Below are 25828 nucleotides of genomic sequence, written 5' to 3' on the forward strand. Positions count from 1 at the left end.
GGTGAATGGCCTCTATCCATCCTTCTATAGAGTACATAAGCATTCCTCCGATCAGTCATATAATGACTGACTATCACCCACGGGAGCATAAAATACAATCGCATCAGCGTAAACAAAAGTGCTTACGTTCTGAAGACAAGGAATTGAGCAGGGTGAAACGTTGAACAAATGCGGAGGTAATACTGAGCCTTTGCGGGACATCACGCGTCTGTCGGAGCATTGCCGAGAGAAATTGCTTGCTTGCTTGTATGTTTGTTCCTTCTCTTGCCGCCTCGGACACGGTGACCTTCTTTGCCGTCGTTCGCTTCGTCGCGCCGCGAGTTCATGCTCCGCTCGCCGTCAGCAAGTGCCTGTGTTGCAGCTACAGACGTGCCACTCCCTATTTCATTTTGATGCGACTGTACGAAGACCCAACGTGCAGCGCGGCAAGCGGGTGCCGTCGGCTTCGGGTGCTGTTCACTCCGCCATCAACTTATCTTTTTTGTCTGTTCTTCGGAGCATACGAAGCTTTATTGTTTCAGGTCTACTGCAAGTTTGCAGTAGTCCTTACACGTGCGTAGAAAATCGTAGTTAATGTGTTATGCGCCTCTTCGCAACGAACCACACACAAAAGCGCTCTGTTGAAGGCGTAGTTTCTTCTTTTATTTTTTCTTTATTTTCCTGGAATCGTCCGGCGTATGTGATTGCACCGCACGAAGATAAAGGGACAATTGCTATAGCAGACAGTACTAGAAAAAGAAACAAAAGAAAACTGCCTTAGATATCCCGTCAATATATGATGCCATTCAGTCGACGTTTATAGACGTGTCATGATTCCGTGACCTGCTAAGCGTTAAACGATGGGATGTTCTGCTACCGATTATGTGTATTATTTCAACGAATATACCTTAAAACGGTTTCCTTTTTACATATCTTGGAAATGAAATCTACCTGAACTAATGAGTTTCAGGACATTCTTTATACAATTCCTCCCCGAATAGCGCAGCTCACTCATTACAGGGCTTAAGCAGTGCTTCAGATGGGTCTTTCCGAGTGTACATCAAGTTGTGAAAGGTGCCGCATGACAACTTGCGTTCGTTTCCGAGAGAAGCGCTAACTGCGACGGCAGTCCAAATGCCGAAGCGAGAACGGAACAAACATGTGTCTTTGGCACAGAGATTCTTCCTCTCGGTGCAGTATGTATGTGGCGATCATGGCAGCGGGCTGTAGAACGCGAGTCCTTCGGAGAAGCTCTTTCGGACCTCTTTCAAGAGCTCGGGGTTGCGGAAGAGCTCGAGGCCCGTGAGCGCCATGGCCTTGGCCATGAGCAGCGTTGGGCCCTGCGCCTCTTTGTGGCACACGGCGGCAGCAAAGTCGCGGCTGTGGTTCGGAGCCGAGCAGACGGCGAAAGTCGGCTGGATGGTGGGCACGCGCTGGGACATGTGTCCCATGTCTGAGGAAGCTATGAAGAATACCTTGGACAAGGTCTTGGATTCGAGCTGCAGGCCCAGCGACGCAGCGCTCTTGCGGAACGCGTCGGCCAGCGGCCAGTTAGTGAGCAGCGCCTCGTAGCCCGCCTGCCAGTCCAGGTCGAGGGTGCAGCCAGTGGATACGGCGGCACCCTGGAAGCAGTTCTCGAGCAGTCGCCGCAGTTGCTCCAGCTCCAGCGCATTGGGTGCCCGGTAGTAGTAGAGAAGCTCCGCCTCGTCTGGGATCACGTTCGCCACCAAGCCAGCGTGGGTGATTACGCCGTGCACCTGCGATATGTCACGTGCCCTCTCAGGCTGCCTGCGCTTACGCTTGGCCGGTCGCTATCGCTTGGACCAAACCAATATACCGTGTATTTGTAAAATGACGCGTTTTGTGTGGTTCAATCATTATTCACATCGCTACTATAATGCAGTAGTTGATCCGCTATGTGACATACTGCTGTAGATCATAGAGTCACCAGTTCGATTGCCCCACGTAGGCTGCTTTACAGCACCGCGGCGTCAGCTTTCACCGTCGGAGCTGCACGTAGCTGACCTCCGACGGGGAGACGGTATAACTCGACGCGAGAAACCAAAATTACAGATTAAAGACAGAAAGAAAGAACGAAAGAAGGAAAGAAAGAAAGAAAAAGCTTACATAAACCAGGCGGCTCTCTATACGAAGTGTCTATCTACTGCAAGGATCCCAGAAAACTGGAAGAATGTAAACATTATACTTATCCAGAAAAAGGGAGTCGTAAAAGAACTGAAAAAGTATAGGCCCATTAACTTACTCCCAGTATTATATAAATTATTCACGAAGATAATTTGCAATAGAATAAGGGCAACACTGGACTTTAGCCAACCAAGGGAACAGGCTGGCTTCAGGAAGGGATACTCTACAATGTATCACATCCATGTCATCAATCAGGTGATCGAGAAATCTGTAGAGGACAATCAGCCTCTTTATATGGCTTTCATAGACTACAAAAACGCATTTGATTCAGTCGAAATATCAGCAGTCATAGAGGCATTATGTAATCAAAAAGCACAGGACGCTTACGTAATTGGAAAATATATGCAGAGATCGCACAGCTACTTTAATTCTCTACAAGAAAAGTTAGAAGATACCTATAAAGAAAGGGGTCAGACTAGTAGACGCAATCTCTGCAATGCTATTCGCTGCGTGCGTAGAAGTATTAAAGCTATTAAACTCGGAAGCCTCAGGAGTGAAGAATATCTCAGCAACCTTCGGTTTGCAAATGACATTGTCCTGTTCAGCAACACTGGGGACGAATTACAACAAATGACTGAGGACCTTAACAGAGAGAGAGAGTAAGAGTGAGGTTGGATATTATTATGCAAAAAACAAAGATAATGATCAATTGCCGCGCAAGGGAACACTAGTTCAGGATCGCCAGTCAGCCTCTTGAGTCGGTGAACGAGTGTGTTTACCTAGGTCAATTACATGCAGAGAACCTTGGTCATAAGAAGGAAATATACAGAAGAATGAAAATGGGTTGGAGTGCATACGGCAGACATTGTCCGATCCTGACAGGGAGCTTACCATTATCATTGAAAAGAAAGGTGTACGATCAGTGCATTTTACCGGTGCTAACATATGGGGCAGAGGCTTGGAGACTGACAAAGCTTGAGAACAAGTTAAGGATTACGCAAAGAGCGATATAACGAAGAATGCTAGGCATAACGTTAAAAGACGGATAGAGAGCGGTTGGGTCAGAGAGCCAATGGGTATAGCCGATATTCTAATTGACACAAGAGAAAAACATGGAGCTGGGCAGGTCATGTATAATACGCAGGTTAGACACCCGTTGGACCATTAGTGTTACAGAATGGGTGCCAAGAGAAGGGAAGAGCAGTCGAGCACGGCAGAAGACTAGGTGGGGTGATGAAATTGGGAAATTCGCGGGCGCTGGTTGGAATCGGTTGTCGCAGGACAGGGGTAATTGGAGATCGCAGGGAGACGCCTTCGTCCTGCAGTGGACATAAAATAGGCTAATGATGATGCTAAGTTCTCGCCTGTTCCAATGAGATATACGCAAGGTAACCTTTATTTCACAATCATTGATCATTATGTTCAAAGCAAATTGGCGGCCTCCGACACATGCTGCGTTGCCTTTACATTTGGTACCGACTACGTCGTCGCACTGAAAGGTGAGTCGTGTTACCCGCTTAGTCAGACCGCGAATAAAGAAAAAAAAAATTACCGACGATTACGTTACTTCCTAATGCGAAATTTGAGCGCAGCAAATAAGCTGTTTCACCTTTTCGATAGATTGAGGCAAAGAAATCGAGCAACACATGTATGCGCTATCACAGAATTTTTTATTATTTTTCACACGTATCCCTTTAACAAAGGCTCCACTAACAGTTCTTGACAGTCATGAAGGAAGCTTTGTGGTCGGAGAAATAGACTGATATATGTTCGACTTGGTACACCAATGCTTGATTCTCAAAGACGAGATCTATACAAGTGCCTCGCGAGGTTGTCACAGCCGTGGGACGCGTTACGAGCGAGAGGAACGGGATGTTCTCCCGCATAAGTGTTAGGAAATTGCTGTTTGTCTTTATGTCAACATTAAAGTCCCCCACTACTAACATCGGTGTGGATCGATGGACGGTTAATGCGAGTTGCAGGAAGTGCACAACGTCTTTCGTGAGTGCGGTAGCGGACTCACGAAAGCGGTATCAGTCGGTCGCTGCTAGCGCTGGGGGGATGAAAGGGGGGCGGAGCTGGTTACGAGGCCGACGATAACGCCGACGACGACGCGAAACCCAGGAACGGACGCCAAAGAGCCATTTGTGTAGCCAGCCCTCCTCCACAGTCTCTCCTCCTCCCTTCCATCATCCTCCCTCGCCCGGAGAGCCGACAGCGCGCATGCGCGGCGGCGGAGCAGATTCGTCGGCGAGCTGGTTACGAGGCCGACGACAACGCCGACGACGACGCCGACGACGACGCGAAACCCAGGAACGGACGCCAAAGAGCCATTTGTGTAGCGAGCCCTCCTCCACAGTCTCTCCTCCTCCCTTCCATCATCCTCCCTCGCCCGGAGAGCCGACAGCGCGCATGCGCGGCGGCGGAGCAGCAGATTCGTCGGCGAGCTGGTTACGAGGCCGACGACAACGCCGACGACGACGACAACGCCGACGACGACGACGACGACGACGACGACGACGCGAAACCCAGGAACGGACGCCAAAGAGCTGCGCTCTAAAAAACCTCAGTGCTCTTCCACTCTGTGAAGAAAGGCGAACTGCACCTCCGCCGCGGTTCGACCCGGCATTGCACTGTCTTCGGTATCTGCCCACGTATGGGGAGTGCTTAACGCCTACTTCACCTCCGCCGCGAGTCGGCCCGGCATTACACTATCTTCGGGATCGGCCCACGTATGGGCAGTGCTTAACGACTGCTTCACCTCTACCGCGGATCGGCCCGGCATTGCACCGTCTTCGGGATCGCCCACGTATGGGGAGTTTTTTGCTTACCACGCCAAAGACGCTTAGGCGCCCATCCCTGTGTTGAGCGTTGACGTCCCTCGGTGTCCTAGGCGTAACTGAGCGAAAGAGCTCAACGAAGAATGAAAGAGTGAGCGTGGAGCGCTGCGTGGGATGAAAGACGGCGAGAGCAAAGAAAACACGAGAGGGAAATCGGAGGAGGAGGGTGCTACGGCAGCATGCGGAGGAAAGCAGAGGAGGATTGTACTGCGACAGGGTAAGGAGGAAAGCGGAGTGCCGCACTAGACCAACACCTCCTAGAGGGTGTTGACTAGACGTGCTCCACGGCGGCGACCAGGCATGCGGCGAGCCCGTCCACCGATACCATAAATGGGAACAAAGATCTGGCGAGGGCTTTGGACACCCTACGCATGCGCTACTTCGCGTGCGCCGGCGCCGGCCTCTAGAGAATGCGCTCCGCGCGAGCCACGCGTTTCCGTCTTCAGGCTTCCTTTCTGAACAATGAGCGGCGCAACCGGTGGAAATGCTTCGCTTGCCGCTGCTGCTAAACGAGCTGCCCGAGCAGAGCTTCAGCGCTGCCGTCGAGAGGATGCTGTCGTTCAGAATCAAATTCTTTGCCACGATATATCGCGAATTCAAAACACCTAAACAGCTGCGCTCAATATTTGCATTAGGGAATAGCATGGTCGTCGGGGAATATTTTTAAAAGCTTATACAGAAACTTGACGCATCACCGACTGCGTAGCAGTTAATGGGCCAGTTCATTTTTACCATCTGGCGACGCACATTGCCACTGCGAAACTGACGGTTGTAGCTCAGAGACGAAAATGCCTGCGGTCCATCGCCGCTCCGCGACACATGCTTTGTGCAATTCACCATAACGCTGGTGGACATCCCGGTGTCCTAAGGCACACATCGGTTACCCCACGCTCGCGTCATCCGTCTAACCATTTGCAGTTCTCGACTGGGAGCTGGCGCTGCCGACCTTCCAAGTGGGCCTCATGTGCTGGCGCATGGCGGTCACCGCGGTGTAGGCAGTCACCGCGGCGTCCAGGGCGTTCACGGGGTTGGTAGGAGCACTCAATACGTAGAGCGCCTTGCCAGTGTAGCGCACATGCACCTTGCCCGAGGCCAGGTAGGGCGGTGCCACGTCGTTCACCGAGCTTGGGTGCGCCATGATCACTGCATCCACGTCGGCCAGTGCGCCACCCTTGGTCATGAGCAGCTGTAGGCAGGACAAGCGATTTAGCGTTTGCGATGAGCGGGCGGTACAGCGGCTAGCGCATTTGGGAGGTTTAGAATAGGGGTCTACAGAGCTTAGGGTGCCCCAACCAGCGACCGCTTGTGGTCGCGGTCTTCTCCGCCGGGAAGGTGCTTAAGAATATATGGTTCCCGGCTTGCGTTAGCGTCACGCGATTGCTGAGTCCTTCCTGCGCGCGGAAGGGAAATGAAAACACAATGCAAAGGAAAAAGAATGAAATAATGCAATCCGTAATATTTTACAGGATGAAGAGTATACCTGAGAGTTTATTATTTTCAATGAGCCGGCGTTGACGCGTTTTTGAGATGTTCGCGGCGACGTTCAGACGACGCAAAGCAGGTTTTGAGCGTTTAGAACACCCGCACTATCCACGCTATTTTTGAAATTTACAGCCAGGGGCGTGCAATAACCCAAAGATGAAACCAAAGATGAAAACAAGAATGAGAACTCGCCATGCAATAGGCTACATAAATATGCAGGGCCGTAGAAAAAAAGGAAAAGTGGGCAGAGATCGAGGAGCAGTTAAATAGAGAACAAATAGGGGTACATGCGGTTACAGAAATGCACCTTGGAAGAGCCGCAGTGATTGAGAATTATGTTTGGGAAGGGTACAACATAAATAAGTCGGAAAGAAAGGGAGGGGGAGTTGGAATGCTTGTGCATCAGGGAGCCAAATAGAAAAGAGTAAATTCAAAATGTCAAGAGCATGTTTGGGGATCAGGTACAATGAGTGGAAAGAAAACTTGGCTGGGTGTAACGTATTTGTGGACCAGAAATAATGGCACAGAGAAGAATCAAGAGTTAGTGGAATGTCTAAGTGCTGATATTAAGGGATTCGGTAATGATGCCGAAATTATCATATTAGGTGACATGAATGCCCACATACAGGATCTAGATGACTGTACCGAAAACAACGGGAAGTCAATGCTGGATCTTTGCGAGAAACATAACCTCGTTATCGTGAATACAGAGCCTAAGTGTGAAGGGAAGGCCACGTGGGAAGTGGGAAATGGGCAATCGCCCATTGATTACTGTCTGATGACAGCAGGAATTCATGATAAGTTGAGAGAAATGGTCATTGACGAGGAAGGGTATAGTAGCATAGGGAGTGACCATAAACGCATCATTTTGAAAATGGGATATGAGTTGGGAAAGACAGCAAGGAGTGCAAAATAGCCAGTCCAAATTTGAACGCTGAACAAATAACTAGTATAGTCGCAAGAGTCGAGGAAGAACTTAGTAAATGCCAAGAGTGGACTATAGTGAGCTTTTAAGTGTAATAAGGACATAAATACGGAAAGAGAAACAGCATATTCGTTAGGAAGGAAAAAATTATCCGACGATTACGATACTCCCTAATGCGAAATTTGAGCGCAGCTCTATACGTGTTTCCATTTCGCGATATTTTGAAGCAAAGAATTTGAGAGAGACATGTAGCAGAGTCGGTAATGGTCGAAAATCTGATCTGCGGATCAAGCGAGCCGGCGTTTATACATGACTCGTCAAAGGTTCCAGTGTGATCGCTGGTGCCGCATGGCTTCCAGAAAGTACTATACAATTCGCATAGCGCATACAATCAGATTAAGAAACAATCTCACACAATAACAACCAAAACAAGCGCGAACGAGACCGACCCAACAGAACCAAACAGGCGCGGGCGAGAGCTTTGGCGCGAGCAGACGATAGTACGAAACGAGCGGATCGGCTGAGACCAGACACGAGTGCGCATCGAGCCGTAAGGAGGGTCCGCATGACACCAGCATCGCGCGCGCACGTCACTGAAGGGGCCGCTCTCATTGGTCTCCGCCATTCGCGGCTCGCGTCCTTCGTCTCCCACTCCAGCGAAGGGGGGCGGAGCTGGTTACGAGGCCGACGCCGACGACGACGCCGACGACGACGCGAAACCCAGGAACGGACGCCAAAGAGCTGCGCTCTAAAAAGAAACCGAAAAGCTGGTGGAACAGGGAGATGCGAGAAGCGATCGCCGAACGACAGAAAGCATCCCGAGAGCACGGGCAAGCAAAGAGGGCGCAGTTGCTGCAGGATGAAGTAGCGAGTAAACGGGAAATATATCGAGAGAAAAAAATCTATGATTCAAATAATGGTGCAAGCAAAGATAAAAGGTGAAAGTGAAGGTTGGTAGTCAGAAATACATCGGAAAAAGAAGGTCCCACCTAGAATATTTTGGAACCACATAATATTGTTAGGCAGAAAGTCAACAACAATTTAACAACGTATTCTAGACGAAGATGGAAACAAACTGGAAGGGGACGCGGCATTAAATTACATCTGAAAAATAACAGCCGAATCTTTCAAACGCGATGACGAGGTTGTACTTGAAGAAAAAAAGACCATGAGAGAGAACCAGATGGAAAGGAGCTGATGCTGACAAATTTCAACTGGAAGAAAGCCGAATAGAAAATTCCTAAACCCACAGCGACAGGACTAGACGAGGTTCCCGTTAGGCTGATTAATGAACTAGGACCAAAAAGTAAAGAAGCTCTGGTGAAAGCAGTGGAAAAAACTTGAAAAGATAGAAAATACCAGACAGTTGGCGACAAAGTAGAATTATTTAACTTGTAACGGTGAGGAGGAGAAAGATAGAATTCACTCGTATAGACCGTTGACCATTACATCGGTAATATACAGGTTAGCAATGCAGGCAATTAAGTTAAAGCTGCAAGCATTGGCAGAGAATAATGACATTTTGGGAGAACTTCAGAATGGCTTCAGAGTAGGTAGGCAATTGGACGATAAGCTATTTCTTCTTACTCAGTGCATTGAAATATCAAGAGTAGAAAGCAGACAGTTCTATGTGGCCTTTTTAGACATTTTAGAGCGCATGACAACGTAGACCGCAACATTTTGTGGGATATTCTGGAAAGGGAAGGCTTTGGCGACGATTGTCTACAGCTTTTGAGAGATATTTACCTAGAAAATATCGTTTGCTTTGAATGGGAAGGGATGAGGAGTGAGGAGAAAGTTGATATCAACAACGGACTTAGGCAGGGGTGCACTTTATCCCTAGTGCAGTTTGTTATGTACATTGTGAGAATTGAAAGGGCGCTACAATTAAGGAATTAATATTAAGTTGAATCTCTCATACAAACAGGCGAGTACAGTAGTAGAACAGCAGCTTCCAGGTTTATTTTATACAGACGACATTGTGTTGCTAGCTAACAAGCGAAAAGATTTGCAACATCAGGCTAATATTTGTGGACAGGAAGGCGAGAATTTAGGTTTGAAATTTAGCGTTAAGAAATCAGGTGTTATAGTATTCAATGAAAACAGTGAAGAGCAGTGGTAATACAGGGCCAGGATATACCTTGGATAAAAGAATATAAATACCGTGGTATGTGGATAAACGAAATCAATAGATATATGGAAACACAGGAAAAAAACAACGGCAGTAAAGGGGAAGAGAAATGCAGCCACAATGAAACACAGAGCGCTATGAGGATACAATAGGTACGAGGTGCTCAGGGAAATGTGGAAAGTTTGGTTGCAAGACTTCCATTTGGAAATGCGATTGCTTGCTTGAAATCAGGGTTGCATCAGGACTCGATGGCAACCAAAGGTCAGACTACAAATGAAGCTGTGCAGGGTGATATGCAGGGGTTGTTGGAGAAATATGGGAGAGGCCTTTGCCCTGCAGTGGGCGTAACCAGGCTGATGATGATGATGATGAGGGTGATATGGGCTGCACAAGTTAGTTTTGAAGTGAGGGAAGTTCAGAGTAAAACTGATTATCAAGAACGATTGGGGAATATAGAAGAAAGTAAATGGACTGGGAGAGTGTAGAGGTGTTTGTACAGGAAAAACATTGATTCACTGTGAAGGAAAAGAACTAGGAAGCTTACCAGCAAGTATGCTGCCTGTAGGGTGAGCAGCACAGCAACAAAAAAACGTCAAGTGGAAAGTAGGAGAGGCTGAAATAATCACATGGGTGGCGGCAATGGAAAATAAACCTGCCACGAGTAACTACTGAAGAGGAAAAAAAAACAAAATCAGGAAAGAAACAAGTTATGATAACTCAAAGGGAAGTTGATTACTTTTCGAAGCGAGATCAGGTTGCTTTAGAACACGCAGCTATAAAGCGAGATATAGGAAGGAAGAAGAAGCATGTGCTTGCTGCGGTAAAGCTAGGGAAACGTGGAGCATGTTTTATTAGAATGTGAAGATATCTGCCCAAAGGTCGATTTAGGCACCACTGGCCTCCTTGAAGCCCTTGGGTTCAGCGAAAACAGGGGAAAAGTAAACATGTCCGCAATAGATATTAGTAAGAGGTGATTGGAAGATTGGTGGAAGTAGGGAAACGAGAAAAAACGGAGACGTAAAAAAACAAAGTTCACAATAGGGGGTCAGATAATTTGGTTATGGGAATTCATCGTGTTTTTCTTTTTCCTTTTCTTTCTTTCTTCTTTTTTAACCTAGGTAGGCCATTAGGCAGTATAATAACAAGGGCTCGGTGGCGAAACCCACCACCCCGTTCCAAAGCGGACGCTCACAGCATCCATCCATCCGTCCGTCCGTCCGTCCGTCCGTCCGTCCGTCCGTCCGTCCGTCCGTCCGTCCGTCCATCCATCCATCCATCCATCCATCCATCCATCCATCCATCCATCCATCCATACGGTTCGGGTTCGGCGCATGCGCTGTGGCGAGACGCTAATCGTAAGGGGCCCTCTACCTTGATTGGAGCCTGCTCTTAGGGAGATATCACTTGAAGCACCTCTTCATTCTTAGATCATTCGAAACGTCTTTTGTCGATGATCTACCGCGGTGACTTAGTGGTTACAGCGTTCAGCTGTACGAGCTAGCCGGCTCAATTCCCGACCGCGGCGGTCGCACTACGGTGGGGCGTTGAGCCAAAGCGTTCGCGGGCCGCGCTTTGGCTGTAAGTAAAGGAATCTCAGGTGGTCGAAATTAATTCCGACGTACATCCTTACTGAGCCTCTCGCAACCCCATGATTTGCTTTGGGACGTGAAAATCCCTAATTTAATTACCCTTTTCTTAAATAAGCACTTTTCTTTGTCTCTCTCTCTCTGCACCTTTCCACCTTTGTAGGGGAAAATACATCGGTTTGATACTCAAACGCTCATGCATGATTCTGTAGCGTTTCTTTTAAATCTTACTCCTGCCCTCTTTTCGCGTACGGCCAAACCGGCCAATTGTAGGGGGCTTTCATTGAATGTGTAAAGAACTGATTCGCATTAAAGGAAAGATGAAAGGAGATTTTCAGAGTCATCGGTCGTCTTACTGGTACATAATTTGGTCACGCACCTTGCCGGAGCCGCCCTCCTCGGCTGGCGTCCCAAGGCAGACGACGCGGCCTGGAAGGTCTGGCGTCGTTTCGAGCCCCTTTTTGAGCGCCAGTGAGGCGCCCAGGGCAGCTTCGGCGATCAGGTTGTGCCCGCACGCGTGGCCCACCTCGGACACCGCGTCGTACTCGGCCACGAAGCAGATGCACGGGCCGCTTATGCCAGGCCGCGAGTACTCGGCCCGAAAGCCCGTCGGCAGGACGTAGCTGGGTGTCACCTGCACGCAGGCACTGTCTCCTACACGGCATGCCACCAGCCGTGGTTGCTCACTGGCTATGGTGCTGGGCTGCTGAGCACGAGGTTGCGGGATCGAATCCCGGCCACGGCGGCCGCATTGCGATGGGGGCCAAATGCGAAAACACCCGTGTACTTAGATTTAGGTACACGTGAAAGAACCCCAGGTGGTCGAAATTTCTGGAGTCCCCCACTACGGCGTGTATCATAATCAGAAAGTGGTTTTGGCACGTAAAACCCCATAATTTATTTTTTTTTCCACGGCATGCGGAAGCGGCGCAGCTGCGCGAAGGGACGCTATGGAACAGAACGCACGCACGCCATCAATTATTGCATCAGCGATATATCGAAGTGCATCGCGCTTCCCAGAGTAACGCGGTAACACTGTGTCACGCCATTTACGTGTGGCGCACCAACCAAAGTCACGGCGTCCAAAAGAAGCTGCAGCCTGTTGCTGGCGAGCACGTGTCGCACTTGAACGGTGCGTGGAGAGTGCACACGCCATGGCCGCCCATTTGGCCACAGTTTTGAAAGCATGCCGCTCGGCCCCAGTTCACACAGCACCCGAGGGCTCCGATACTGTGCTCACATACTTTGGGCGCCTATCTTACGAAAATGTTCTTGCGCTAGAATTGTTGGTTAGCGCAGATTACGGCCAGTCGCGATTCTGGACATATAAACGGAGGCGGCCTGCCAACGGAAAACTGCACGTACGGATGAAAAGCTTTGGGAATGTGAACACGGCCACAATTTCGTTGTCTTGAATCTATACACATGTAAGTACATTTTTCGCCAAGCAGTGTTATCACCTAAACTAGGAAACAGCAAGCTTTTTGTTTTGCGTCTTCCTGCGTCCTGGAGATTTAGCATCAAAGCTTCCATTATTCTTGAGGAGAAAGAAAGATGGATACGGTGTCTATATGACCCCCTCCCCCCCAAAAAAAAGAAAGACAATATGCATGCTTGAGACAGGTGTGCTGAAGTGAAAAAGAAAGTGACTCGTCGCTGGCTCCTCCTGCGGCTCACCTAGCTACGCTATGATATGTAGAACAAAGATGAGACGCTGGCCCGAGTCGCTTACCCGGAATCCTGCCTTGTAAAGCTCTTCCGTAAGCAGGTCGTGCGCTTTTTTTTCCTCGAAACGCACTTCCGGCACCCTCCAGATGGATGCCTGCACGTCGTTGAGTAATTTGGCATTCACGTCCACCGTTTCAACGACGCAGCGTGCCACGGGATCCATTGTCAAAGGCGCCGCTTCGATACCGCGAAGGGTGAGCGTGTGCGAGCGATGCGGCGAGCTTGTACGCCCCAAGGTCGCGCTCAACGTCGCCGTCCTCACCCGAGCTCGGGAGAGGCATTGAAACCTGCATCACAGAAGCACAGAAGCATCAATACAGGCAAGAACCGACACACGCAGTGAACTTTCAGTACGGAAAACATACTTTTTTCTTTTTTATAAGAGTTCCCGCATATCACAACGAAGAAAACATAAAAACGTAGCCACCTTCATAAAAAAAAAATGCTGGAGTGGCTTATTAAATGTCCTTTTATCCTCCTTGTAAAATTTCCCCTTTAATGTAATGAGTTGGCGCAGATGTCAGGGTGGCTACTTTGTAGCGCGGCCGCCCAAATGCCCAAAGATGTTGATGAGCATTCGCTGCAGACACAAGACCAAATTACTTTCGATATTTCCCGTGTTCCTCGGATGATAGACCCCAGGTCCAAACGATGGTAAGTGAGAAGGCCGCCCCAGCCCCGAGTCTCCGGAGAAACAGTTTCTTCTCCCGACAAAGGTTGAGGGGAAGGCATAATTGGAGAGATTAAAGAGCATGTGTACTGCGGACGAAGGAGTTTTTGGTACTGATGACTCTCGCAAGCCGTCATTCTTGACCGATAGCTCTGTCGTCTCGTAGCAGCTCCAGACTGATTCAGGCATATTGCCAGCGCCCCGCACAAGTACTTAGAACCATCCCAGCTGATCGAGCCCATCTGCTCGATGTGAAAGACTTGCCTCAGGGGAGCGCAGCGCTATGTCTTCACCATGGCTCTCTATAGAATGGTCGGAACTTCATGGCGATGATGATATGTTGGTTGTCTGGCGGCAGTGGAATGGCTTAACTCACAACGGCGCATAGACCTATAATCGTGCAGTCGGAAGAGATAACTGGATAAAAATATTTGAGAATATATAGAATACAAGACGGTTGCTATTTCTTTTGTAAAGCCTCGCCGTTGTTTCATCCAAGTTCGTCAGTAGTAAAAATATAATATATAAGTTTGAGTTCATTTTGTGTAGAAAAGCAATGACATAAACCTTATGTACTTTGTTTCTGTTCTTCGTCGTAGTCGCCGTCCCCTGCGACGGCAAATTTCGTCACTCAAGCCCGTCGTCTACTTACTCAGTCTCATAGTTTTTATTATCTCTCTCAGAGGGCCCGTGTGATAGCAGAGGGGCTCGGCCTCTCTGTACCGACGTGGGAGTGGCCCGCATCAGTCCCAGACTGATCCCTCAGGACCTAAATAAAGTTCTTCATACCATACCATCGCTTCAAGTCTTTTGTTGCTTTATTCCTACTGTTGTTAGTCCGCGCCGAGTGCCCTCAGTTTCTTTTTTTTTCACCTTGTTTCTAAGCTTCACAGAGAAAAGTTAAATCGAAGACCCCTCGATTCTCTTAGCTCACGCTATCCGATTCTTGGTCGATCAACAGTGGGTATGGGCCACAGTTTCTTAGCCATCATCATCATTTGCTGAACTGTATCCCACTAGTGTCACAGTAGAACGTGGTGCGCTACTCTCTAGTTTGGTTTCACAGGTCTATCTTAATGGCTCCAACTAGCCCTGAATTGTCTCTCAGCTCAACCTCAAGGCTGCCCTCAGCAACTGCCTGTGCCGCTCCACCGTCCCTTCATCATCGCTTTCTTATACCTGTGTCCCTTACAACGCGCTTCCTCTTATAGCCTTGAAATATATGCAGTGCCATTTGATACAAGTTAAATAAACGGAGAACTACTGCAATCGCACCAGACAGCGCCAAATTGACAAATTTCCAAGTGACGCCGTAATCTTCGAGCCGGAGCTCGTCCAGTCTTTTTCCAAAGTACTGCTTTTCTTTATCTTTTTTTATGGGGGGACGAAGAAGTGCCTTCCACGAAGATTTTTAAAATTATATTTATATTTATTTTGTATTTTGTATTTCTCACTTACTTCTGTTGTTTTCTCAGAATTACTAATCTCCATCCGCTTGCATCCCCATCTTGGCGAATTCCCCATAGTGGGTAGGAGCTACTGATAGAGGACAAACAAACAAACAAACAATGCAGAACGCTGATCCCCCATGGGGGATATGTGCCACTTGCGCAGAGGAATAGCAACAGAACGCGAGTCTTTCAGCTCTACTATTTTTGTGAATTTATTTGACTTTGCCACTGAATTGCTGTTTCCTGCTTAGTTGTGATGGATATGGCGTCTCACGCGCGTCCGCCGGGCTCGGCAGTGCCCGCATTGTCTGCCTTCAGGAAGCACAACGGTACCGAGACCGACACGGACAGTGACGACACCGTGCACTACTATGTCAGCCGTGGAGAATCTTGTGGCGACAGCTCCGAGCTGGTTCTGAGCCGTAAAGGGAACGTTTCTCAGCGCATCACCGAATTCGAGCCCGTCCACAATGAGATCTTCGCGGAATACCGAAGTATTCACCGTCCTTTTCATGCCCGTTCTCACCTCTGTCAGCATGAGGCGCCCGAACAGGCAAGCTCTGTCAGTACATCTGGAGGCGCTGTCGCCGAATGAAATCAAAGATCACCCGTAAGAACGTCCTAGCGATTGACGTGGAACATGTGGCTTCGTTGGTCGTTGCACGAAGTCGCGGAGCTTGAAGGGATGGAAGTCGGTGCTCATATGCCGCTGGGCAAGGAAGTCAGCACTGGCATAATTTGCGATGTTGATGAGACCATTGCCAACACCGGTCTATCGGTCCTAATCAAGCCAATTACAGAAACCCTGTCATTGCAAATGTGCTTCGTCTCGGAACGCATAAGGGCGTATTTACCGAGGAGGGGGCAGGAGAGGCACTTGCCCCCCCCCCCCCACACACACACACAAACCCCCTTCACTGTCAGAAATGGAGGGGTCAGGTGTGTCATTTGCCCCCTCACTTTTGAAAGCTGGCACTTTTGACTGCCCGATGGTAAATAAAATAAAAAAACAGCAGAGGCCGAATTTTCTTTGCAAATGCCTCAGCCACGAAAGTAAGGCTTTTCCTTTTTACGTACCTTCTGTTTGGGCAGTGAGGATGGTTTTTCGTGCCTCGCCGCGAAGTGTTGTAGCAGACGACGAACGGGGTGCGCCATACACGCTGGCATTGCGGAGAAGGCTGGCGCTGGGCTGCTCCCGTCATAACAAATTTCACGTTGCGCCTCTTTCGTCCGGCCCAGATTTTTTTCGACCGCCTAATCATATTTGAAAACATAAAGTTAGCAGGCTATATTTAACCTAAGGGCGTGGTATTGTATGCTACGTATTATAATCAGCTGCGCCCAATGATGGCGTTCCTTATGGCAAGAAATTTTTGATTATCAGATACCGGAACTACTGAATCTATGTATATGTCCAGAGGCTGTCAAATTTCATTGTGTAATATCCACTTATCTTACACATATTGGAGGGAAAAAAAAAAGATCTCTAGGAATGTCAACAGTTGGGCGAGTTGGTGACCAATCATTTTGGCAGCTGTTATTCTGTGCGGTCTTTCTGCATTTTTGTGTGGGTGTTTTTGTTTTGTGTGTCATGCGGTAACAAGAAAACAATACTGCCGAACGTGGAGAGCCATTACAATACCATTACAGCACAGCCTTGATTTTTTTCTATGGGCATGTGCCACTTCTGACGTTTTCTTTTATTTATATGTTTAGGCTGTTTCAACATAAGGGTTACACTAGAAAATGTTCCCTGGCAGAAGAAGAAAAGTAGAGATTTCATGTTTTAAAAAAGTGGGGGTAACTTTTTGGATGGTATATACCGAAAGTTTGAACTCTGTAGGTTGCTTCCGTGCTTTAATGATACAGACTAAATAGCTGCTGTCTCCGGACTTTTAAGCGTAGTACAAGGTATTTAGTTGCTTTTCTTGCTTTCCTCTGTAAACTATGTGATTCACCGTGCTTATATTTCGCTGAAGTAGGAATCGTGTTCTGTGAGATGAGCGATAAATCTTTAATCTGTGTGGGTTCATCGCAGCCCTCCTATAGAAAGTTCTTAACCAAGTGTTCCAAGGTGTTATACTGTCGTTACTACAAATCCTATAACAATGGCACAATAAACGGACTTCAAATTCCGTGAAAGTAGGGGTAATTTTAGTAAATTGTGCTGGGAAACTTTTGCGTACTTGTTTAAATGCATTGTTACAAATAATTATCAAACCATCGTTTTCTTCTTTCCTATTTTCGAGAGGCATAAGACGTTCGTAGTCGTTTTCTGCAAGGTCCTGGATGAACTAATTAAGGCATCTTGGTTATATTTGGCGGAAACAAGGAGCGCGTTATGGGTAATGTCTAGGCTAAGTCCAAAGTAAGGGGACAATTAAATTACGACATTTACAGTAAATTACGGATGCAAATGATCGAGAGCTTTAGGAATGTATCCTACGAACAAAGCAGAATTTATATCGCTCCTCTGAGAGAAGTGGAACTTAATCGAGATAAAATCTAGCAAGAATAGAGGGTATGCTATGCCATCAGCTATGGTTATCGTTCTGGCTAAGTAAAATGTACCTTCTTGAATTAGTGGCTTTCAAAAATTCCTAACAGATCTAGCAAGAATAAGGGGTATGCTATGCCATCAGCTATGGTTATCATTCTGGCTAAGTAGTAAAATGTACGCTGTTGAATTAGTGGCTTTTTCAAAATTTCCTAACAATGAGGGCTCGAAAGAGTTACGTGCGGGCAAGGTTTCAAACGGTACCGAGCAACCTTTTAGGGTGTAATTGCAGGAAAATAAAACGCTTATTTCAAGAGCTCGAAAAAAGCAGTTTTGTTTGAAATTAGCTTGTAATTCCGCAAGGTCGGAAGCATCTGCTGGCGTTTCCTTTCTTTCTCTTCTTATCAATATTGTAAGTAATTTATGTTCGCTCCTTTGATGCGCATAACCTCGACAACACAGTTGCCTTACTGGCGATAATATTATACTGTAGACTTACACCCCAATAGCATTATTTGCTGAATTATTAAAATTGCATCAAATGTCTGTTTTTATAAGCGCGGTACTGCTGCTACTGTGCGGGGTCAGGGACTTCTGCCAGGCACTAATTGCCTTTTGTCACTGTATTATCTAGATATTTTACATAACTCTAGGGGATATATTCAGATAACTTTTGGTATACCACGGTTCACCATGAGTGATTGATAATTACGTGTAGGGCTGTTTAAAATTGAGTGACAGCTAGACGCTCATTCTCTTAAGGCAATAGCAATTTTCAACACACACACACACACACACACACACACACACACACACACACACATATATATATATATATATATATATATATATATATATATATATATATATATATATATATATATATCAGCTTCAGCGGCCCCCCCCCCCCCCCACACACACACACAAAATTTTTGCACCATGCACCGCCGACCAGAGCAACCCCCGGCGCCGGAAATCCTTTTGGATTTTGGCTAGAATGTCTTTTTCATGCTCGAAAAGACATTTTACCGCGAACATTGCGAACTCGGGCTGGATTTTGCGGCAACGCCCACGCACCGGCAGTCACATAACGCAAGCATGCCCATCCGAGCACCACGTTTCAAGGGCGTTTTGATGGCGAACGGGCTCGCCGCGACATCTGCGGAGGCCGCGGATCTACGGAGCGCATGGATTTCGATTCTGAAACTTTATGGGTATAAAGTTCTCATAAACTTTTGATGTGAAAGCTGCATTGACATTTCCAGAGTTGGGCTTTAGATTTTCAATTGCGGAAATTTGTGGGTGTAATGTTGTTTTAAACATTTGACGCCAAAGGTACGTGCGTTGACTTTTCTAAAATCTTACATCAGAACATACAACGAGCCAAGCCAAATCAACACACTATCAGGAAAGTTGACAAAGCATGCAGTGAGGTCCAATGAGACGAAACGTTGTGGTGGTTAACTTGTATCGACATGTGACAAAAAAAAATCAACATTTTTTTTTCAGTTACGCCAAAGCATCCATGTCAAGACACTAAAGCCAGCAAAGGTAACTACGTTCTTATTAATTTTTTTCTGCTTTGACTTTTACTTGCGAGGACACGTTGAGCCTCTTCAATTTTTTTTGTGTTCTCGCTACCCTACATGCGGGCTGCCAAAAGCCATACAGAGCGCATGCGTTCTTGTGGTGTTGCCCCGACCACCGCGCGGTGCAATTCGGAGCGCGTTCGGTTTTTTCTGGTCGAGTAGGTTTTCGCCTTTCAGAGTTTTTGACACTTTCTGGCTAACAGACTAGGAAAAGAAACAGTGGTCGCTCGCTGCCATCACTGTGGGGACTCGACGGATTGCACCGTGTTCGCTTGAGCGCAACCTCTCTGTACAGTCTTGTCTCGTTGGTGTAGGATACCGAGAAGTCTGCGTATGGGGGGCTCTCCATGGACCTAGCGTCTCACATTTTCTTCGATATTCCTAACATACCCACATTCGGTTCATACAGTAAGCATTCGATTGTGGCCAACATACTTTCCTTTGCGCTTGTTCATTTCGGTGGCCCCGCCCCTCAAAAATAAAAAAACAATACATTGTTGCGGCGCAGATAATTGTCGCATGGAGAAAGTTTGATTTTGTTACTTGTTCTTTTGCAGAAAGTAATGGGCCACGGAGCGCTTCAGTTGCTGGATACTTTTATTATATTATAGCGATAACAAATACATGGACACTCTAGGCGCTTCCTCCGCCACGGTCACGTCCATCACGTGGTTTAACGTCGACGGCTCGCTCTCCGCCGAACCCGCGGCTACTGCGTATGAACGCACACAGTCCGCGTCGTTGTGTCCAAAAAGCCTGCACCACGAGCAACGGGGAACTTTGCATTCACGACGAACGTGGCCAGAGCCCCGGCAGCACAGCCACTGCATGGGACGTCCTGGGGCTACCACCAGCGCAAGCTCGCCGGCGACTCGGATCTGGTGCGGCAGGTCGTCGACTTTCGGTCCAGCCTTCAGCTGCAGCAGCACTGCTCGGCTCGGCGAGCCCTTGTCGGAAACGCCATCCAATCGCCAGCGCTCCCGGGTCACTTCCGTCACTTTGCCGAAGGAGGCCAGCGCGGTCTTGACGTCTTCGTCGTCAACCCCATGCAGAAGCCAGTGGATACGATGCTTCACCTGCTGTTCTTTGGGGTCGATGACCAGGCAGCGAGGCCCCTTCACCTGCAGCTCCTTCAGGGCCACCAGGTTTTGGGCAGCCTCGGCTGCCTTCATCGTCACCGCCGATACATGGTGGATTTGGGATGCTCCAAGGGCGACGACGCCAGAGAGCATACCAACAGCTTGAAGCGCGTCTCGAAAATCTTCTACACGAAACGGGCGAACACAAGCGTCACCGTGCAAAAAAACTGTGTTTAAAGCAATACGTCCTGTAGGTAGCCGAGGCAAAATTATGTGGTAATCCTTATCTTCTTCCGTCGAAAGCCTGTTGCCACGGCTAACAACCGTATATGCCGCTCCATCGGAGCCCATGATCCCGCGATCCGTTTAGCTCGGGAGCCGGAAGCAGAATGACTGAGCTATACCCCCGAATAAGAGTACCCAACAAGTAGTGCCCGCCTATAAGTGCTATAAAATAAGTGGAGAACACCAGAAAAAAGGCCTTAAAGGGGGCACCCGGGTTCGAACCGGGGACCTCTCGATCTGCAGTCGAATGCTCTACCACTGAGCTACACCCCCGAATAGGAGGGCTCAGCGAGAAATGCACACCCATAATTGCTATAAAAATAAGAGCAGGAAACAAGATAAAAGCTGGGAAGGGGGCACCCGGGTTTGAACCGGGGACCTCTCGATCTGCAGTCGAATGCTCTACCACTGAGCTACACCCCCGAATAGGACGGCTCAGCGAGAAGTGCACACCCATAATTGCTATAAAAATAAGAGCAGGAAACAAGATAAAAGCTGGAAAGGGGGCACCCGGGTTTGAACCGGGGACCTCTCGATCTGCAGTCGAATGCTCTACCACTGAGCTACACCCCCGAATAGGACGGCTCAGCGAGAAGTGCACACCCATAATTGCTATAAAAATAAGAGCAGGAAACAAGATAAAAGCTGGGAAGGGGGCACCCGGGTTTGAACCGGGGACCTCTCGAACTGCAGTCGAACGCTCTACCACTGAGCTATACCCCCGAATAGGAGGGCTCAGCGAGAAATGCACACCCATAATTGCTATAAAAATAAGAGCAGGAAACAAGATAAAATCTGGGAAGGGGGCACCCGGGTTTGAACCGGGGACCTCTCGATCTGCAGTCGAATGCTCTACCACTGAGCTACACCCCCGAATAGGACGGCTCAGCGAGAAGTGCACACCCATAATTGCTATAAAAATAAGAGCAGGAAACAAGATAAAAGCTGGGAAGGGGGCACCCGGGTTTGAACCGGGGACCTCTCGAACTGCAGTGGAACGCTCTACCACTGAGCTATACCCCCGAATAGGAGGGCTCAGCGAGAAGTGCACACCCATAATTGCTATAAACATAAGAGCAGGAAACAAGATAAAAGCTGGGAAGGGGGCACCCGGGTTTGATCCGGGGACCTCTCGAACTGCAGTCGAACACTCCACCACTGAGCTATACCCCTTTTTTAATTTTTTTTATTTATTACCGGTTTTCAATATAACATCGCACATATGAATTTCACACTCATGACACAGATGCAAGCCTCTTGGAAGAGAAAAAGGAAGACAAGAAACAAAAAAGCGCTAGAAAGCCGTCCATCCTCATAGGACTGACGTTGTTAAATTAAAATTCCTTCATGACTGTCAGAGGTTCGAGCCTCGACAGCCAATCCGGTACACACTCTTGCATTTTGTGCATTTCAATAAATGAGGACATACACTCTCTGAAATACATACGCGCTGGCCGAGCGTCGGTGTCGCAGTGGTACCCGGCCATGCGAGCTCGCCACATAGAGTGGAGGGCATTCAACATAACAAGATCGTACGGCACTCGCTCTTCATCTTTAATTGGCAGATACCTGATCCCTTGGGGGTCTACCGGTAACTCCTTCTTCAACGTTCGCTTTAAAACATCCCACAAGAAAACTGCCGCCCATCAATGCAAGAAAACATGATCAATGGTCTCCGGCTTCTGACAGATCAAGCAGTGGGATCCCCACGGCACAAGACAGCCTCGTTCTTGGACAAAAGTCTTCACAGAGAGCGTTCCTGTGTGGAGCTTAAAAAAGAAGGTTTTAACCCCTGGTGGCACCTGCATTCGTTTCACCCGTTTAAGGACGTCTTGTCCTGGCCCTCCACTGTATATGGCTCTGTATAACGGCACAGGAAACACAATGTCACACACATCTTTATACAGTGTTTTCCTTTTCACGTGACACAGATAATCGTTTGAAAAACGAACTGAAAGGAAACGCACACTGTCGGCCACTTCCTTAAAATAACCACGCAGTGTTCCGGTCATGCTTGCCGTACTGACAACATATGCAGGCAATGCGTCGCTCAACCTGAGCTGACATACGGTGCGCAAAAAAGGATCGCGCACATCACGAAAAAACAAAAAGCGGTTGACAAGCTGTCGAACGAAAAGATGCGCCAAGCCCAGCCCCCCTTCCTTCACGTGCCTGAACAGATTTGTTCGGCTACACCTTTCCCAGGTAGAGCCCCAGATAAAAACCGCGAACACTCTGTGCAGCTTTTGCACGTTTACCCTTGAACAGTACAACGTCTGCATGACATACCACAACTTCGTAATAAAAAACATGTTACACACCGTTGCCTTAGCGAAAATGGACAGGTTGATGCCTTTCCACCTTTCTGCTTTTTCTCTAGTTTCTTTTGTTTGGTTCATCCAGTATTCGTCGCTATTTTTGTAACTGTCCACGGGAACACCTAGATACTTGGTCGGGGTTTTCATCCAGTTCACATTTGCAAAACGGTCCGGGGCGGAAGACCACTCTCCGTGCCACAAACCGAGGGACTTCCCCCAGTTCACTCTACTCCCCGTCACACCACAAAAACTTTTCACCACGCTTATCGTTTCCGTTACACTTTGTTTGCTTGTACAACACACTGCGATGTCATCTGCATATGCCAAGAGCTTGACTTGTGTGTCTGCCAAATTATAACCGCGTATTTGATCATTTTGAATTATGGCCAAACACACAGTTTCTATGTAAATTCCAAACAAAAGAGGACTGAGGGGGCAGCCCTGACGCACAGAACGCATGACGTTAATGGGGGCCCCCAATGATTTATTCACAATTAAGCGTGTTGTGCAGTTCTGATACGCCAACGCCACTCCCTCAGCGATGATGGAACCAATATTAACGTGATCCAAAATGGCAAACAAAATACCATGCGAGACACAATCAAAGGCTTTCTCGAGGTCGAGCTGAAGCACTGCGACTCCGCCCAAGGTGACGTCGCAGCACTCGAGCACGCACCGCATCGTGTGAATATTCGAAAAAATCGACCTTCCTTTGATCCCCCACGTTTGGTGATCTGCGACAATTTCCTTTATTACACTTTGAAGTCTGGCTGCCAAAACCTTCATGAAAATTTTATAATCTACATTGGTTAAAGATATCGGCCTGTAAGATGTCACCAGCCTAAGTTTCTCCACTTGATCACTCTTAGGGAGGAGTATGGTATGCGCTTTGCCAAAAGAAGGTGGCAAAGCTTTGTTCTCATACGCATCATTAAACAGCCGTGCTAGCAACGGTGACAGTTCCTTCTTGAAAGCTTTATATAAACAAGCGCCCAGGCCGTCCGGTCCAGGTGATTTGCCTTGATTCAAATCCTCAATTGCCTTTTCAACTTCGCTTTCTGTTATTTTCTCTTCTAATCGTTCTTTTGTGTCGTCACTCAATCGCGGCATGCGACCGAGGAAGGCCTTTTTGAACTCGTCTACATTCGCTTCTTGAAACGCAAAGAGGGACTGGTAATACTCTAAAAACGCTTGGCCTATACTCTTACTGTCGTCGGCAGTTGTGCCATTCCATAGAATTTTATCGACGTGATTCCTTCGACCGTGAGCTTTTTCAAGTCCAAGCGCCCTTTTAGTGGGCGTCTCTCCAGCTACTAATGCATTTGTTCTTGTGCGCACAATGCACCTTGATACCGTTCTTTGTCGAGCTGCTCGATTTTTTCTTTAATGGTTCGCACATCTTGTTTATACGCCCCTGGCTCTTCGCACTCAAGCGCTATCAGCTGCTTAAGTGTCTTTCGCAAGCTCTTTTCTTTCATTTCCTTCTCAAACTTTAAGCAGCTCGATCTTTCACAGGCTTTCATTTTTACGTTTTGTTTGAACCCTTCCCATTTCTCTGCTATTGTTTGACTGTTATCCTCACAAACCTCCCTAACGGCCTCATGAACTGCCTCTACAAATGGTTGGTCTTTTAGTAGTAAGGCGTTCATTTTCCATAGGTCCCAATTAAAAGATTCTCTCTTCTTCTCCGTGCCTATGTTACATTTCACCAAGCAGTGATCTGAGAACGATACTGGTGCCACAGAATAACTATGGCACTTTGGAATCATGTCTTGCGATACGTAAATGCGGTCTAACCTCGCGTGACTGATACCTTGAAATCGCGTGTACATTACTTCCCGCTCCCCCTCCAGACACTCGCAAACATCATCCAGTTCATTTTCACGTATTAGTTTAGTCAACACACTGCTGCTTCTATCACGAATACCGGCATTATTGCCTCTATCCCGAGCACTCAAAACACAATTAAAATCCCCCAACAAAATCATGCACTTATCGCTGCACATATACTGTAAAAGGTTCTCAAAAAATAAGGTGCGCTCTTCTACAGAATTCGGCGCATATATGCACATGACTCGAAATTCAATTTCACGATAAACAAAATCACAAAAAACAATCCTTCCAGACTGGCATGAAAATACACTTTGAACAACAATATCGGGCAACTTCTTTACAAACAGAACACAACCGGCGGACGTCCCTACCGCGTGACTCACGACCGCATAATATCTAGTCGTGAAACGCCGCACCATGCTCCCGGTCGGCTCCACTCCATCAACCTTAGTCTCTTGGACGGCTAGTACGTCTAGGTTGTGGTCAGTGATCAGCCGTAAGACCTGACTTTGCCTACGACTAGCCGCCAACCCTCGCACGTTCAACGTTGCAATAATAAGGGACGGTATCTCAGCCATCTTAAGCTAGCGAGAAAAGCAGGCCCGGAGCATGGTGCTTACCGTTCACGACTAGCCCTCGGCTAGCCGCCTCCGGGACCTCCCTGCTTGTTCGTGTCGTTAGGAGAGACCGTTAGGCGAGGCTTCCTTTCAGGTGGCACATTAGGCTTTGGCTTGTAGCCCATCCGTCTTCCTTGTGGCGTCTTCGTCGGCGGCCCCTCGCTGGTGCTGGTGGCACCACCGTCCCTGTCCTTGGTATCGTCGTGGGGTCGTTTGACTGGGGCACCAGGAGTCCCAGTCCGCTCATCGTCGTTGACTTCCTTGTCCAGCAGCATTGCCGTCGTGTCGTTGTCGGATGCGTCTTCGTTAACGCCCCCCGTAGCAAGGCTGACTGCAGGCAGGACCTGCACCGGTTTGTCCGTCTTTTCGTCAGCCTCAGCCACCATGCCTTCAGCACCGGCGGTAGATGACCCTCTGAGTGTCCCTGTCGAAACGGAGTCTCCGGTTCCTTTGGCGGCGTCTTCCGTCTCGACCACGTCCATGACGTGTTCAGCCGCAACGTCCCTCGCTGCTGGTCCTGTCACGGCGGCGTAGGATTTGACGCAGTCAGCGTCAACGTGCCCGAAACGTTTGCACCTGGAACAGCGCGGGACTTTGCACTCTCGGCGGACGTGCCCCGTGCCTTGGCAGCGCAGGCACTGCATGGGTCGACCGGGCACGACCACCAAGGCCA

The 25828-nt window shown here is 48.2% G+C and overlaps 1 protein-coding gene and 7 non-coding genes across 9 annotated transcripts; all 8 read right to left on the reverse strand.

Moving 5' to 3' along the window:
* Positions 1-620: 620 nt before the first annotated feature.
* Positions 621-13829, reverse strand: LOC139056141 (xaa-Arg dipeptidase-like). 2 transcript variants are annotated; one of them, XM_070534053.1, is made up of 5 exons: positions 13751-13829; positions 12821-13103; positions 11468-11722; positions 6046-6150; positions 621-1736 (listed from the first exon to the last, which is right to left on the reverse strand). In XM_070534053.1, the coding sequence occupies exons 2-5, from the start codon at positions 12977-12979 to the stop codon at positions 1191-1193; spliced, it is 1065 nt and encodes a 354-aa protein (XP_070390154.1). In that variant the 5' UTR covers positions 12980-13103; positions 13751-13829; the 3' UTR covers positions 621-1190. The 2 variants fall into 2 exon arrangements, with proteins under 2 accessions (XP_070390154.1, XP_070390153.1); XM_070534052.1 differs by having other exon boundaries at positions 5911-6150.
* A 6759-nt stretch (positions 13830-20588) lies between these two features.
* Positions 20589-20660, reverse strand: TRNAC-GCA (transfer RNA cysteine (anticodon GCA)). The gene has a single exon. It is a non-coding gene; the product is annotated as a tRNA-Cys (tRNA).
* Positions 20661-20738: 78 nt separating this feature from the next.
* TRNAC-GCA (transfer RNA cysteine (anticodon GCA)) lies at positions 20739-20810 on the reverse strand. Its single transcript has one exon. It is a non-coding gene; the product is annotated as a tRNA-Cys (tRNA).
* Positions 20811-20888: 78 nt separating this feature from the next.
* Positions 20889-20960, reverse strand: TRNAC-GCA (transfer RNA cysteine (anticodon GCA)). The gene has a single exon. It is a non-coding gene; the product is annotated as a tRNA-Cys (tRNA).
* A 78-nt stretch (positions 20961-21038) lies between these two features.
* TRNAC-GCA (transfer RNA cysteine (anticodon GCA)) lies at positions 21039-21110 on the reverse strand. Its single transcript has one exon. It is a non-coding gene; the product is annotated as a tRNA-Cys (tRNA).
* A 78-nt stretch (positions 21111-21188) lies between these two features.
* TRNAC-GCA (transfer RNA cysteine (anticodon GCA)) lies at positions 21189-21260 on the reverse strand. Its single transcript has one exon. It is a non-coding gene; the product is annotated as a tRNA-Cys (tRNA).
* Positions 21261-21338: 78 nt separating this feature from the next.
* Positions 21339-21410, reverse strand: TRNAC-GCA (transfer RNA cysteine (anticodon GCA)). The gene has a single exon. It is a non-coding gene; the product is annotated as a tRNA-Cys (tRNA).
* Positions 21411-21488: 78 nt separating this feature from the next.
* Positions 21489-21560, reverse strand: TRNAC-GCA (transfer RNA cysteine (anticodon GCA)). The gene has a single exon. It is a non-coding gene; the product is annotated as a tRNA-Cys (tRNA).
* Positions 21561-25828: the final 4268 nt, after the last annotated feature.

The sequence above is a fragment of the Dermacentor albipictus genome, chromosome 1, assembly GCF_038994185.2.
Source record: "Dermacentor albipictus isolate Rhodes 1998 colony chromosome 1, USDA_Dalb.pri_finalv2, whole genome shotgun sequence".
NCBI classification, from domain to species: domain Eukaryota; kingdom Metazoa; phylum Arthropoda; class Arachnida; order Ixodida; family Ixodidae; genus Dermacentor; species Dermacentor albipictus.